We start from the raw sequence: 16,465 nt of genomic DNA, 5'->3' as shown, positions 1-16,465 counted from the left end.
CTTCATCGTGCTATTATACTTAGTATTCATATTTGGCTCTTAGGTTACATCTTTTTTTTCGCTTTTTATACTTTTTTCGAGGGGCCGGGTAGTGGCGCACCTGGTTGAACGCACGTATTACTTTTTTCGAGATGCTTTATTGTGCATTTGTTGACCTATGAAGTCTTTAATTTTTTGCTGAGTGGATTACTGGGTAAATAAATTTGAACATAAAGTTTAAAAAATGCCATATCGATTTATATATATACCAGTAATGATGAGGAAGGTTATTTCATCATACCTTAAAGCTTGAGAGTTGCAAATCTTGAATTTCTGTGTTCTCTGTGAACATGCTATCCACAAAAATTCAAAAGCACATTTCCCCTAACCCAGATATGGATTCTCACTGAAGAAACGTAATAGAAATGAGGTTTCCTTCTCAGGTTTGACGTCGTTTCGCTTGAAAAGAATTTCTAGAGAACATGCCTGACAGATGTACAGTTTCTAAACTTGTCCTTTATTATCGTCTGAGACGAGTTAGGAGTTAAATCTCAGGGGACAGGTTCCTAAGGGTCTCTGGAAAGAATCCAAAAAGACCCTCCTTCTTACAGGCCTCCTTCTTTTATATCCTTTCTTATGCCACACCGGGACCCACTTTTCATTGGCCTGATGAAACAAACTCCTCCCACTAATATAGTACAGTGTAAAGACCCTTCACCAATGTGCGTCTCAGTTCCATGTGTGCAAACTCAGTGAAAACTAAAGTGTGTTAGTGAATCCCAGTTCCATGTGTGCAAACCCCCCGTGAAAACAAAGTGTGCGTGTTCCCCAGGACCCCCTGTGCTCTGCATTGTCCATCATTACCACTGATTGGTAGAAACTAGTTTTATTCACGTCCATCTCTCTTCCCACAGGATATCCAGGAGGTATGGCTGTGAAGATAAAAGTTTTTCTGTCTGGCCATAAAGTCTTTTTCCTAGTGTCTATTTCTTACATAAAAAATAAATAGTGGGGAGCCGGGGAGGTAGCGCAGCCGGTTAAGCGCACATGGCGGAAAGCCCAAGGACCCGCATCAGAATCCTGGCTCCCCACCTGCAGGGGAGTCGATTCACAGCGATGAAGCAGGTCTGCAGGTGCCTATCTTTCTCTCCTCCTCTCTGTCTTCCCCTCCTCTCTCCACTTCTCTCTGTCCTCTCCAACAACAACGACAGCAATAACAACAATATAACAACAACAATAAACAACAAGGGCAACAAAAGGGAAAAAATAAATAGTGAAGGAGGGGACGGACAATAAAATTTCAAGTATGATAAGTTTAAAATTTAAAATTACCCTACAAGAGCAATTGATGTTTGAGATCTTTTCACTGATAAAAGTGTGTGTGTGCACACGTGTGTGTAATATAGGCTACATAAATTGTCTCTGGATTCAGTTCAGCCTGGTCACTGATACATGGTGCTGAAAACTATTTTATTTCACTCATTATCCTTAGTTTTCAAATGCCCTCAAATACTCTCTTTTCTTTGAATCACATGATTGGAAGAACTGTTGGCATTGCAAAGTTCCTTTCTACAAAGAGGAGGTTGCTCTATATTGGTTTTTAGAAACACTTCTATGCCATTCTTGCCCATATATACCATACCAGCAGTGTTAAGAAAATGTTATTAATTTTTTTAAAAAATGATGTAGACTTGTGAAAATTAATGAGTGTACATAAAACTTAAATTCAGAGACATGCTCTAGAGTCAGAATAACACATTGCTTTCTATAGCTGCATCTCAGTTTGAGTTTGCACACACTCAGCCACTAGACAGGCATTTTGTAAGTATACTATATGTATGCTTACATGGATTTGTTTATGCCTTTACTCAGATGCTAAGCTTAGTTTAAACAGTTTTACAAATGAATTATTCCCAGGCTCAAAATCCCCCTGCCCACCTGCAGAGGGAAAGTTTGAGAAGCAGTGAAGCAGTGTTTTGGTTTCTTTCTTTACCTTTCCCTCTCTGTTTCCCTTCCCCCCTCTCAATTTCTTGTCCTATCAAATTAAAAAAATATATATATAAATGTTCTTCATATAAGAGTTATTCGGGATAAGGATCACAATAGATTCTTATCCCAACAAATAGCCACAACTTATTGTTAGACATTTGGCCTGTTTTGTTCACATTGAACTCAGAATTGGGGAAGTTAGGGGTAGAGATGAGAAAGGAATTATTTTCAATTAATTTCATTTTATTAGGGCTAATATTTTTTCAGGGAGTTTGAAAGTTTTCCCACAAATTGCATTTATATTAAAATGAAAGCAATAATATTTTTCAAATTTGCTTTTAACAAAGAAAAGCTATTGAAAGTTTGAGACTACTTATTTATTGGCTATTTTAGAAAAGAGGGCTGAATTGAGGTGTGGGAAGTGGCACAGGAAAGGTTTTCTTAATTATGAATTGATAATAAAGCTACCCTTCAGCTAGGAAAAGTTTGTTGTAAAAGTACAAAAACTGAATAGTCAGACATTTTACCAGGATTGCCCCAGGATGGGCACACCAGACCATTTTAAGTACAAATTGAAACCCTAAGGAAAGACTGGAAGACAGGAAGGAGGCAGGTATTTATTTAGGAGAAAAAATGTATGTGATGCATATGGGAAAGAAGAATAAAAACCTGAATTTTTGTGAGTCTGAGAATAATGCTTAAGAGAAATTAAATTTTGATTATACTTTTCATATCCATGCTGGTCTTCTATTTTAAGTATTAATACCTCTTCTTCTCTCCAATGACTGCTGTTATTTTTTTCAAAAGCCCTGACTACCACCACTGAGAATACTTTTTTGGTATGCCTAGTATTCATTTTCTGGGAAGAAGATTCTGCTTCAAAGGAGGAATGCCTCAAGCTTACCTCATTGTTACAAATAGTCATTAATTCAAGACCTAATTCTTTTAGACCCAATTCATGACTTTCAGTTTCTTGTAAGAATGTCATAGGAGCAGCCTGTATTGAATTCATTTATGTGTATTTGGTGTGGAGGGGAAGTCATTAGAAAAACTCTAAAGGGGGTGCATACAGTTGATTTTAATTAATTGTTTACTTTCCCACTTCTGCTATCTTCCCAAACTGAGCCCTCTAAGGAAGGTACCAAATTATTTGTGTTTCCCCAGCTCCTAGAACAATGTCTTGGTCTACAATAACATCCAATAAGCTGAAGTTAAAACACTTGTTTTAAGGATATGCTGAGAATTTACTACCATATAACTTACTAGAATAAATAGGTCTTTCAGGTTATTTGTGCATTTGCCCAAAGGTATTATTAAACTGCCAGCAATGCTGTTTTCCCCAGTTGGAATTGAATTTTTTTTCGTTTTGTTTTTTCTTAGAGTTTCCTAGTTACATTCCAGCAAAATTTAGAAACCTGGTACAAAAGGTCTGGGGCAGGCATAGGGACTGGGGATGTGGGTGTGTGGGGTGAGGGGAGGGTATGCAGTATTCACCAATATTCCCCTTATACAGTGATCTTCTGAGTTAGTCATCACATACAGTTTTGGTTGAGAGAAGGCTTACATCCTCCAATACCAAGAGCGATCAGATAATCAATGGCAGTCCTTCCTCGTGGGGCTTATCAATAATATGTGTTTTCTTTGCAGTGAGTTATAAACAGGAAAAGATTGCATTTAGAAAAATATATACTGGGTTTTCAGAAAAATCATGACCCATTTTTGCATAGGAAAACAGAAAAAAAAGCATCATGATTTTTCTGACATATTAATTCAAAAGAGTTTGAGTTAAATCCTCTTGTAAAGGAAAGAGTTGTATGAAATTTATGAGATGATGAGAAACTTTAAAGAGCTATATTATTGGGGAGGGGTTGTGATGACATTTTTAGTATCTTTCAAGAAAAAAAAAGAGAGAAGTGAGGAATTATTCCTAAAATAATGTCTGTCTTCAAGAACACAGAGCCTGCTGTGTAATTTTCTAACTTTGGGAATTTGTTTTTTAGGCATTTGAAAAGGTGATGAGATGCTGTAGTCTAGGCTGCTCCACCAGAGCACATACTTTGTGTCAGAATTTTATAAGGGTTAAGTGGAAAATGCCTACAAAAAGAATTAGGACTTTTGTTTTTGTTCTCATGAATAATTTAAATCTATTTCTTTAATAGTTCGATTCAGTGACTGCCCTTGGTAAACATTATTCTTCATGCTCTTGGGAGTGCTTGTTTTATTACATAAGGGATTAGACTTTATACATAAATTTTCAAAACTCTTCCCAACATAGTAAAAAAAAAAACCCTAAATACATGTTGAAGTATTTAGTGGAATGCATATGTTTGTCGCAGATGCACACACCTAAGGCATGTTCATAATCAGCACAATTTTTTAGCATCTTACTGGTTTCTGGGAATGCTGTTATTTAGAAAGCACTGAAAGTGGTGGGAAGAATACTGGGGGTGGGGGATTGTATTCTGGTGACCTTCTTAAGCTCTTTCCACTTTTTTAAATTTTTTTTTTTTATTTTATTGATTTAGTAGTGATTGGCAAGTCTGTTGCATAAGAGGGCTACAATTTCACCAGAGTTCCACATCCCATCCCCTCCATTGGAAGCTTTTCTATTCTTTATCCCGCTGGGAGTATGGACCCAGGATCATTATGGGGTACAGAAGGTGGAAAGTCTGGCTTCTGTGATTGCTTCTCCACTGGACATGTGCATTGGCAGGTCAATCTATACTCCCAGCCTGTTTCTGTCTTTCCTTGGTGGGGCAGGACCCTGGAGAGGTGAGATTCCAGGACATATTGGTGAGGTTATCTGCTCAGGGAAGTCAGGGTGATGTCATGGTAGCATCTGCAACTTGCAGAGTAATAGAGCTGGAGGGTTGATATACCACTCCTGGAGTCTCTGAACACTGTCCAAAGTGGAGCATGTTGAGGTGGTACTGGTTCCACTGATTTGGTTGAGATCAGAAGATGCAGTATCAAATGGTATGAATCAAGAGAACTGTGAAGGAAAACAAGGCTCTTTCCTCTTAACCCTTTTACCTGGACTGAACATCAAGCGCATGTCTCCATTAGGAAAGCAAAAATTTAAGGCTGAAAATTGCTTCATCATGGGAGTACAAAGTACCTGCACTGGACTCTTAAGTCATGAAAGTCAGGAATGAATTCTATAACCAGGGCCAGTTGCTGTAACATAAAGCTGTAAGCTTTATTTGCCTCTACAACTAAATTCTGAAATGGTAACTAGGTTAAGAAGCATAAATACAATACATTATCACTGAAGGTGGCATCCTAAAACTTTCCTATCAAGAATTAATCAGGTATTAGACTACATAGAGATGCACAAAATTGTCTCATTTCAGGGAAATGGAAAGAATAGATATGGGGATTTAAATTCAAAAGCAATTCACTGACTGGCTCTCAGTATACATAAAATACATATATATATATGTATATATATACATATGTATATATATATATATATATATATATATATATATATATCCTGGAGAGAAAGGACAAAAGTGGTTAATATGTTCTCTGAGGGAACGATGTCACCCAAATGTTCAGTCATTCTACTTGAATGAATGCCTCTTATAGCTACATTTGAAATAATCTCTAAATGTATGTCTGTAATATATATTAATTACTCAGTATGTGCTCTGTCTCCTTGTTATATGTTAAATAGGAGTAGCACTAATACCTTAATGGCCTCTACTTCACAGGCATCTAATGAACTTTTGCACCTGCAAGATTTTTGTTCATTAAGTAAAAATTATTTATTCAGAACCTACCAATTATCAGGTCTTGTTCTACATGTAGAAGATACCATAATAAACAAATTAGTAGATAATAAACAAATGTAATCTTTGTACTGTGAAGCTCAGAATTTTTAGGTCACCATTCTTTGTGAAAAGTTACATTCTATAGTTATAAAAGTGTCAGGGTAGGCAGCCATGACTCTACATCTCCTTAAAATCAATGATATAACCACCACCACCACCCATCCCTAAAAGGGAGATATTAGCCCCCATTCAAATGGCTAATCTGCATTGTCAGAAAATATGCAAGTCCTGGGCTGAATCCCATTTCTGCCTCTGACAGAAATGGGATTAGCAGCGGTGACCTTACCCAAGTCATTTTCCCTTTGTGATCCTAAATTTGGTCACCATTAAAGTTAGAGGGTTGGGCAGACAGAGAGGTATCTCTGTGATAGAACACAGGACTTGTATGTGTGAATCCTCATGTTTGATCCTTGGCACCAAATATACTGGTGCAGGGCTCTGATTCCTCCCACCAGCACCACCATAAGACTCTTTCTCACAAAGTAATTCTTTTTTGCAGTTTTAGCATTGGACTTTCAATATCCTCTAAAATCTGTCAGGTATACACACAGAATTCAATGTGGGCCTCTGGGCCAGCTCTTTGCCTTTGTTGTTTTTGTGCCCAAACTCCACCCACCCCACACCTCAGAACACACAGGTTCTACCACAGGCAGTCTGAGACTCTGTTTCTGTTACTCTAACATACCTAAATGTAGCCTTAGTAGAAATAAGCCTTTTTAAAAATGTGCACATGACATGTTCAGGAAGTATACAGAATAACAGAAATTGTGTGGACACAAAAGGGAGATGTGACTGACAGGTAATGAGAACCATCAGGAGGGATGCAGAATTGTGGAGATGTATGTGCCATGGAGGGCAAGAGAAGGCCATTTTTTTGTTGTTGTTGTTGCTGTTCGTTTGTTTGTTTTGTTTTTGTTTTTCCTCAGGAGCACCCTAAGAGGCTAACCCAGCCTCTGCTTTTATCTCCCTGGCACAGAGATAAACAGCCCTGAGCAATGATCCAGCAACTGCATGTCTGAGGACTTTCCTCTTGCTTTTGTTGTATCTTTTGCAGAAAAAAGTGGTGGGAGGGGTGAGGTTAATGTGTTGAGTGTGAGTAATTAGCCATTCAAACCATCGACATTTACAATGACAGGATTTGAGTGCCTACATTATTGTGCACTGCTCTAATAGTTTATCCCTGAAATTTTCTGCCTGTATAATGTTTCTTAAAATATATCACGGGAACATAAAAGATTTAATGCAGTGCTTTGTACAACCATTAGAGTTTGAAGTCAACTGAACCTCCTCAATGCTCAATCCTAGCTGCTGACTATAATTCTGTTCTTAATTGCCATTCAGAAGAGTAAAGGAGGGCAAGTCGGGTGTTTGGAACCTGGTCAGCTGCAGAATTGGCTGTGAGATCCACACAGAATTTTTCATTAAAATACATATGCACACTTGAGTAACTGATATATTTATTTCCAATGAAAATTGTGCTATTAGAATATCAAAGGTCTTAGCTTTGATTTTGTTCTGATTTTGATGAGCCACACTCTGTGCTTCTTGGGGGTTATCATTCCCATCAACATGCATGCTTACTTCTGGTATGTTTTGTCCTCTATTTAAGATATATCATGTAACCTTAAAATACTATAGTTTTATAGTCTTCTAAAACTATCTTTATATCTTGGCAACTTCTCTTATTTTCTAAGCAATGTTTTGAAATCTTCTCTGTTCACTTATGTGTCAGATTTGATTCTGACATTTTGTTTTTCTGATTCTGTGTTTTTTTTTTTTTTTGGGGGGGGGTTGCCTGTCTTGCATCTAGGAATGCATCATGCATTAAGACCAGTGAGGGGTTTTATCACATGGTGTATATTAACACATTTGTAAATGTTTCTCAGCTTTCAAACTTACACTTCTATTGAGAAAACTGTATGTGCGTATGCATTTATTTTCATCCATTCTTTCAGAATACATGACTGTATTCTGTGCACAGAACAAAGGGAGCTCCATTTCCACAAGATGAGGATATGAATTAATTAAAGGTTTGTGTGTTGAAATTGTTCAGCACTGACCATCACATCTCATGATTCTTTTTTTTGTTTGTTTCCCATCTCTTCGACCCAATTGGAGTTGTCTGATTCACAGATGGGATTCAACTCCAGGAGTCAATACAAATTAGGGGATCCATACAGAATGTAAGAAGACTAAGAAAACTGATTGGGGAACTAAAATTACTTCGTTGCAAATTTAATGCAATCCAGACTTTTCTGAAGCAGGTACACCTGTAAGATGTTCAAGTGGAAAAGTGTTAACTTTTTTCACGTGTTTGTGATATGAGCATCCAATGAACAAAAGAAGAAGCCAGCTGTCAGGTGACCTGTAACAGTCTCTGTCCCCCTTGGAATCTAAGTTAGCTTAGGTATGACAAATTCTTCCTCATACTTCATCATGAATACCCAGTAAGGTATTGCAGTGTGGAAATGTTTTTAGGTGTTTGTATAAGAGCCATAAAAAAGGTAATGTGGGGGTCAGGCCATGGTACACTCAGTTGAATGCACATGTTACTATGCACAGAATTACAGGTTCAAGCTCCTCGTTCCCACCTTCAGGGGAAAGTTTCACAAGCAGTGAAACAGGGTTGTAGATGTCTCTCTTTCTCTCCCTCTCTATCATGACTTTCCGTCTCAATTTCTCTCTGTCCTATCAAGAAAAAAAAAAGGAAAGGGAAAAAAATGCTTACCAAGAGTGGTGGTTTTGCAGTGCTGCCACTGAGCCCAGGCGATAGCCCTGGTAGCAATTAAAAAAAAAAAAATAGGTGTGGTGGTAATGTGAGAAAGGTGAATGTGTTCTGTAGATTGTAGGACTGTGTTTTTTGTTTTTTTTCTTTTAGGGTGGGGGGTAGTGGGGATTGAAAGAATGGGAGGGAAATGCCATTAAATCAAAAGATAATAGTTGGGTAACTATTGGTTGGTCCTTGCATTGGATAAATTTTGTTTCTCAAGTTTGTTATTGAGTTGCCTCCCTGTGTTTGTTGCCTGGCCACCTGACTAAGTCAAGCAGTGAGAGGATACAGCAAATGAAGGCCTTGTGCTGACCCAAGAGGCAGACAGCTTTGCAAAGCAGAACTTCCCCTCCTGGCAGCAGTTGTGCTGAGGCTCCACAATATCATCTCCATTGTGTAACAGCCCCCTCTCCTGCCCCTTCCTGCTCCCCCTCAGACCATATCTCCCTCTTTTTTTCTTTTTTTCTTTTTTTTTGTGGACCCTGGCCTTCAGGGCAGAATAGCTGAATAGGATTTTCTGGGTGCCACTTCTCCCAGTGCTGAGGAGACAACTTGATTTAGATTGTCCTCAGAAGCCTTTTCCTTCCTCCTGGCTGTCTGGAACTAGTCATCTAGAATCTCATTGTTGATCTGAAACCAAGAAGAAAGTTCTGGTGATGTGATAAGCAAAGCCACTTAAGTTACTTTTATAATGGCAAAGAATTCTAGAAACTTTTCACTTTCCTCAGTTGGCCTTATTTCTTGAGTTTTCTTGACATTTTTTCCCCATCTGTGATAATCAAAAGAGGAAGCAATTAGTGTTAGCACTCACCTATGTAGGGCATGACGAATAGCTGTGGATCTAGGTACTTTGTGTTCTGGACCGTGTAGGTGGTGTGTACATGTGTGTGTGTGTGTGTGTGTGTGTATGTGTGTGTGTGTGTGTGTGTGTGTGTATGCTGTCTTACTTATAAATGTAATTTCTCTTATATATAAACAAACTTTTCCCCCCTCTGAAACCCTGATAGGTTTTATTCTCATGTATAAAGAGGATACCAGGGAACTTAGAATATTGAATTAACCTACATGAGATAACATAGTTAATAAGTGATAGAACTAAAATTCTTAGAGATAAAAAAAGAACTAAAATTCTAACTCCACTGTTGCCTTGACTATAAGCATTTTTTTCTGTACACAAAAATCCCAAACAGTCTCTGAACACTGATAAGGATATATAGCAACTGGAACTTTTCTATTCTACTGGTGGGAGTATAAATTAGTGTAACTATTTAGAAAACCTATAGAATCTACAAAAATGAACATACACAAACACACACACACACACACACACACACACACACACTTGTATATATACTGTATGACCAAAAATAGATTCCTGGGAATAATCTCAATAGAGATGTGTATATATGTACACACTGAAAAGACATTTATATAATGCTCAGGGCAGCACTATCCATAATAGTTGAAAAGTAGAAAAAGCCTATCCAAATATTTTTTAATAGTAGAAGAGATAAATAAACTGTGATATTTATTTATTTATTTATTTATTTATTTGATAGGACGGAGAAATTGAGAGGGGAAGAGGAGACAGAGAAGGAGAAAGAGAGATACCTGCAGCACTGTTTCACTACTTGTGACACTTCCTCCCTACAGTTGGGGACCAGGGGCTTGAATATGGATCTTTGCATATTGTAATGTGTGCATTCAACTAGGTGCCCCAACAGCCACTAAACTATAATATTTTTATGTAATGAGATTCTCTATACCGATGGCGAGCATCCTCCCTACTGCTAACAAAATGAATGACATTCAGACCTAATATACATGAGTTGTGTGATTCCTGATAAAGCAGATCTATAGATCAGAAGGTAAAGTAGTGATAACTTTATGGATGGTGTGATTGATGGGGGTGAGGTCATGAGGAAGACTTCTAGGATGCTTGTAGTGTTCTGTGTCATAATCTTATAGGTGGTTACTCCTGTGTGAGTTGCGTTCACTTTGTAAACACGCTCTGAGTTGTATCCTTAAAATTAGTACACTTAACTTCATATATGCTTTATCTTTTCCAAAAATTTTTCTGAGCAGCCAAATAATCATGAAAGTGGGCAGGGGAGATAGCATAATGCTTATGAAAGAGATTCTCATACCTGAGGTTTTGAAGTCCCAGGTTCAATCCCCAACCACATCATAAGCCAGAGTTGAGCAGTGCTCTGATAAAAAAAAAAAAAAGGAAGGAAGGAAGGAAGGAAGGAAGGAAGGAAGGAAGGAAGGAAGGAAGGAAGAAAGAAAAGAAAGAATGATGAAAATTACTGTTCAGAAATCTGCTTGCTAGATCATGGTTTCTTTAACTATAAATGTGGAAAATAACAGAATGTCTCCTTGCCTTCTTGTAAGTGGTCACTAAGAGGAGCTATATCAGTTGATTGGCAGAAAGACTTTACTAAGTATCAGTGATAGTGCTTATGTTCAGACACATACCTGAACATGTTATAAGAACTTTGTTATTACCTCAAAAGTCAAGAGGAAATGTTCCCGATTTTCAAAGAAAAAAAAACAAAGACTGATAACATTTAAATTTACACAGCTAGTGGATTCCATTCCCAAGGTGATTATGATCCAGAGGAGATGGAACTTATATATCTTGAAGAAAGAGTAAGAAATGGTGAAAGAATAGAATAGAAAAGTAGAACTGATAGAGTACATTTGGAGCAGGAAAACTGAATGCAGGCCCAGACTTTGTCCTACTTTCCTGAGATGGCAAAGAAGATGCTAGATATCTCCTGAAATTTCTCTGAGGTACAAGAGTTTTGAACTAGATTTTATTCCCTTAAGTGCCTTTGACTCTGCAGATTTGTGACTTGTGATGTTAGGACATATTCATGACTTGACACCAGAACTTAAGCCCATTTTTCACTTACAGTCTTCTTCTAGCAGATTCTTCTCAGTCCTATCTTTGAATTCCCCATCCTTCAAACACAGTTGATTGCTGTTCCTTTCCTGCATACCATTGTCCTGTGAACTGTTTATTTGTCTCTGTCCTCTGACTGAAGTTCCTTGATAGACTAAGAAGTGTACACTTCTTTATTCCTTTATGTGCTGCCTGAAGCAGTTCACATATGGAAACCTTCATTTACTTATATTTTTATTTTATTATTTATTTAGTTATTAGTTTACAAGAACACTGCTCAGCTCTAGCTCATGGGGGAAGGAGGGTTGATACTGGGACTTTAAAGCCTCAGGCATGAAAGTCTCTACTTTGCTATTACCTCCCTTACCCTCAGTTATATATTTAAATCCAGGGAAAGTCTTTTTTGAGCAAGAGAAGACAGCCTCAGGCATTGTTGGACCTAAACTTTTAGTTGAAAACTAAAGACAACTTTTCCTTCATGATTTTTAAAATTTATTGTATTAAGGATTCTGAAGAAACTATAACTGAGTGGCTGGAGGAAAAAAAAATCACTAAATAACTTTGCATCTCACTAACATGCTTATGAAGTCTGAAGTTTGATCAGTGATTTAGCATTAGTAAAAATCTAAACCCTTCCCATGTGGAATAGCCCCACTTAATTTAATGTCATTTTACTTTATGAGATGGCTAATAAACAGGTACTGTATTTGATCTTGTGAGCATAGCCCTCTATATTTAGCTTTTTCAGCTTTAATGGAACTATAATTTTAATCATGATTATTACTTTACATTTTAATTATAATTTGGTGTGGCTTAAGTATACATTTCTGAGAGTGATTGTGTAATGAAAACAGGAATTAGCTTTTCATTAACAAAATAATGGGAGAGTTCCCACTGCATTCTAGTCTGTGCTCAAAATCCTTGGGCTGGCCTAAAAATAGCAAGGGGAGTTTACATTTTGGTTGAAAACATGCTTCTAAATTGGCTGTGTTCACAACCCAGTCTCTACTCTTCCATCTTGCTTTATCTTGTTCTCTTCCCTTTAAAAAAAATAGAATCTTGAAATAGACTTTAATTGTGTCTTTGAGATTTCAAAAGGCTAATTTTTATTATTCTTATTTGTATTTAGATAATTAGCACCATGGAGCCTCAGGTATCAAATGGCCCGACATCCAATACAAGCAATGGACCCTCCAGCAACAATAGAAACTGTCCTTCTCCTATGCAGACAGGGGCAGCCACAGATGACAGCAAAACCAACCTCATAGTCAACTACTTACCCCAGAATATGACCCAAGAGGAATTCAGGAGTCTCTTTGGGAGCATTGGTGAAATAGAATCCTGCAAACTCGTGAGAGACAAAATTACAGGTATGCTCTTTAATATTCTAGACATGGGATTCGAAGCTACACTCGTTCCATTAGACATACAGATCTTAACAGACATGTGCATGCAGCATGTGTCTGTCTGCAGCACATACCCTGCAGGCAAGGACAGCCTGAATACAAAACCATAAACGCACACATATGTATGCCACATAAAGTCACATAGCAGATAAGTAGTACTCTAAATGAAGATTCTGAAGTTTCCTTGGATTATTTTATGTGAAGTAATTCTTTGATATTATCCTCATTTATTCAAAATCAGTTATTCCCCTTCACTTTGTTCTTTAGTCCTCAGTTCTGCCCCCTGCCCTCCTTCCAGATGCTTTCTGTGCTGGTTTTTCTCTATTCTTTACCTCTCAAACATTTGATTTGTGTATGTCTCATGTTTTTCTGTGTCTGATGCAGTGTCTGAAAGGGGAACGTTGTGGGCTTGCTGAAGGGGAACACAACCGCCCATTGTCCCTGAAGAGAAATAGACCCTAAGGATAGCAAATTATTCTGGAATAAAGTACCCTGTAGTAAAAGGGACATATTTAATGAAGACTTGTATTTAAGATACTTTGTTTTTTGTTTTTGGAGACACAGTTTGAGAAATCAGATATTTGTTACTTGCAAGTGAAACAATTCACTTCAGTACTTGAGATACAACTTTAATATTTAGGTTTTGGAGTCAGATTTTTTTCCTAATCAGCAACCATTCATTGAGAACTGAAAGTCTGTCAGATACTGATGCTATATTTCTTTTTTTAAATATTTATTTACTTATGAGAGAGAGAGAGCGAGAGAGAGAGAGAGAGGGAGAGAGAGAGAGGAGAGAACCACAGCATCACTCTGGCACATACAGTGCTTGAGAGTTCAACATTTTATCCACTGTGCCACCTTCTGGGCTTCTCGATGCTATGATTCTTTGGGAGAAAACTTTCCTGTAATTTTAATATAAGTTAGATTATTTTTTAATCTTAAATGAATTTATTTCAACAATAACATGAGTTGGACTGGCAAGATAGCTCACTTAGAGCACTTGGCATGACCCAGGTTTGAGTCTGATTTCTATAACCTTAAAGAAAGCTTTGGTTCTATGATGTCTTTTTCTTTGTCTCTTTACCTCCATATATATTTTTTTATTTATGGGATGAATGATTTACTATAAATACAATTGTTGGTACATGCATAACATTTCTTGGTTTCCTGTGCCTTTTTATTTCCATTAAGAGTATAGTTTGTCAAGCTTCTGTCACCAAAGGTCTGTGTCCCCCACTCCCTTAGATAACCACTATAGTTCTCCCACAATTCTGGATATAGGTTAACTTTTTTTCCTTCATATTTGTGTGTTCAAATCTCTATATTCCACATATGAGTGAAGCCATTGTGTAGTTGTCCTTTATGGAAGTGATTTTTTTTTAAATTTATTTATTCCCTTTTGTTGCCCTTGTTTTTTATTGTTGTAGTTATTATTGTTGTTGTCATCGTTGTTGGATAGGACAGAGAGAAATGGAGAGAGGAGGGGAAGACATAGAGGAGGAGAGAAAGATAGACACCTGCAGACCTGCTTCACTGCCTGTGAAGCTACTCCCATGCAGGTGGGGAGCCGGGGTTCGAACCGGGATCTTTATGCCTGTCCTTGTGCTTTGCGCCACCTGCGCTTAACCCGCTGCGCTACAGCCCGACTCCCAGAAGTGATATTTTTTATAAATATTTTAATAAAAGAGAGAGCCCAGAGTACTGCTCTTCTCTAGTTTATGGTGGTAACTGGGATTGAATCTGGGACCTCCTGGGACTAAGGTATAAAAGAGGTGTTTTGCTTGTTTTATAGTTGTTGCTGTTTTTTATTGTTGTTGTTTTTTTGTTTGTTTTGTTCTATTACTAGTGTTTCACTGTTCCTGGCTTTTTCAGATAGAAAAAAACAGAGACAGAGAGACAGATGAAAAGAGAGAAAAACACTACAGTATGCTGGAGGCCAGACTGGAAGCTGGGTTGCATGTGTGCCCATTCCCAGGTGAGCTATCTTACCAGCCCTAGAAATTAAAATATTTTCTTAAGAAAAATATGGGGCTGTATTATGATGGCAGTGAGGTCGTTGCTCTCTGATACTCCACTTCTGAAATCATTCATACTCAACTTTGAAAATTTGTCATTTCTAAGTATTGACTTTTGTTTCCCTTTCTCTAGACAGTTTAACTAACTGGTTTATATAAGAAAAACGTACATTTTAGGGAAGATATTCACTCTGACTTTAAGTCAGAGAATACAATATATGTGCATGCTACATATTTACCCATTATAATTCACATATAACTCTCTCATATAAATTATTTTGCAAAATCACAAAACTAAAATAATTATCAAAAGTACAAGTCACATAATTATCAAAAGTACAAGTCCTCCTGATATAATTTTCTCATCTGAAAATACTGCAAAGTATTTATTGTGAAGTTTAAATAGGAGATTGGATATATTCTGCCTGTCATGGTACCTACTATATAGTAGTCTCTCTCAATAAGTGGGGCATACTATTATAGATGAAGCTTGTGTGCTTGTAGGAGAGTGACTTGAACAGAGAAATTATATCAAAGTCTCCAAATAGGGGCAAAGCTTTGATTATCTTGTCCCAGAGCACTGGATCAGCCATACTTTAATAGAATTGCCTATGCTTTCAGAAAGCCAGTGTTTAGATTCCTGAATAATCTTTATATAATACTATGATAATTCAAACCAAATTAAAACCAGTTCACCATATGATTCTTCCTCCCACTTCTGTATAGAAAATGTATTTTGGTGCAGTTTTATCTTTTAAACAGGGACTCTGTTAGCTATACTAGTGAATATTATTAATCACCTTTTCAAAAGAGTTCCCTTAGAACTATAGAGAGATTTTTGAAATGCTCTGATTCATGGTGTTGTTCCTTGTTTTCTAAAGACACATGTTTAAACAAGCAGATTCCTTTACTGAAAGAATGCTAATTTGGTAGTTCACCGAGTAGACTTGAATAGGAATGACAGCTTCGAAGACAGCCTTTAATTTGGTATACAAAACCAAAATTGTCAACTTTGGTTTGTTTAGCACCCTCTCCAGCTAAAGCAAAGACATACAGTAGCATCTGAGCTTAAAGAAGTTTATGGGTTGAAAGCAGAACTACAGTTCAGACATAAATTTATAATTATGCATAATTATAACTTTTCTAGTTCAGGGGAATAAAAAATTTTATTTGCAGAAAACTTGTGGGAATGAGGCAAGGAAATATAGAGAGACCAGAGATATTTGCCCTCATTTGGTAGAAGTGTTTAATAAAAGTAGAGCTTGTGGTTGTAAAGAGTGCTTATTAAATTCTTCATTTACACTACCTAATTAATTCTAGCATTTTAAATTAACAGTGAAACTGGTCCCTGCTGTACCATTCCATAGATGCAGCATATTTCCTCCATCCACCCGTTGTTCAGGTTTAATTGGCTACGCTAAAAGTCAGAGGAGGGAGAGATTGGGCTTTGGGGAAGAGGGGGAGGAATGGAAATCACTCTAACAGAAGACCCTCTGAGGCTTCCATTGGGGGTTAAATCATAACACAGACTGGCAAAGGTGAGGTAACACACCATGCAAGTC

The 16,465-nt window shown here is 37.3% G+C and overlaps 1 protein-coding gene across 16 annotated transcripts in view; it reads left to right on the top strand.

The window, feature by feature from the left end:
* The window catches only part of ELAVL4 (ELAV like RNA binding protein 4), a 164,852-nt gene that overhangs the window by 88,745 nt on the left and 59,642 nt on the right, over positions 1–16,465 (top strand). For all 16 annotated transcript variants that reach the window (XM_060205918.1, XM_060205914.1, XM_060205915.1 and 13 more), the window contains one exon: positions 12,612–12,852. In XM_060205918.1, coding sequence (XP_060061901.1) covers positions 12,612–12,852 — 241 coding nt within the window. The remainder of the gene's footprint in view (positions 1–12,611; positions 12,853–16,465) is intronic.

The sequence above is a fragment of the Erinaceus europaeus genome, chromosome 13 (genome assembly GCF_950295315.1).
Source record: "Erinaceus europaeus chromosome 13, mEriEur2.1, whole genome shotgun sequence".
Taxonomy (NCBI): domain Eukaryota; kingdom Metazoa; phylum Chordata; class Mammalia; order Eulipotyphla; family Erinaceidae; genus Erinaceus; species Erinaceus europaeus.
Note: the sequence above shows the minus strand (reverse complement) of the source record. Positions and strands in the feature narration are given on the sequence as shown.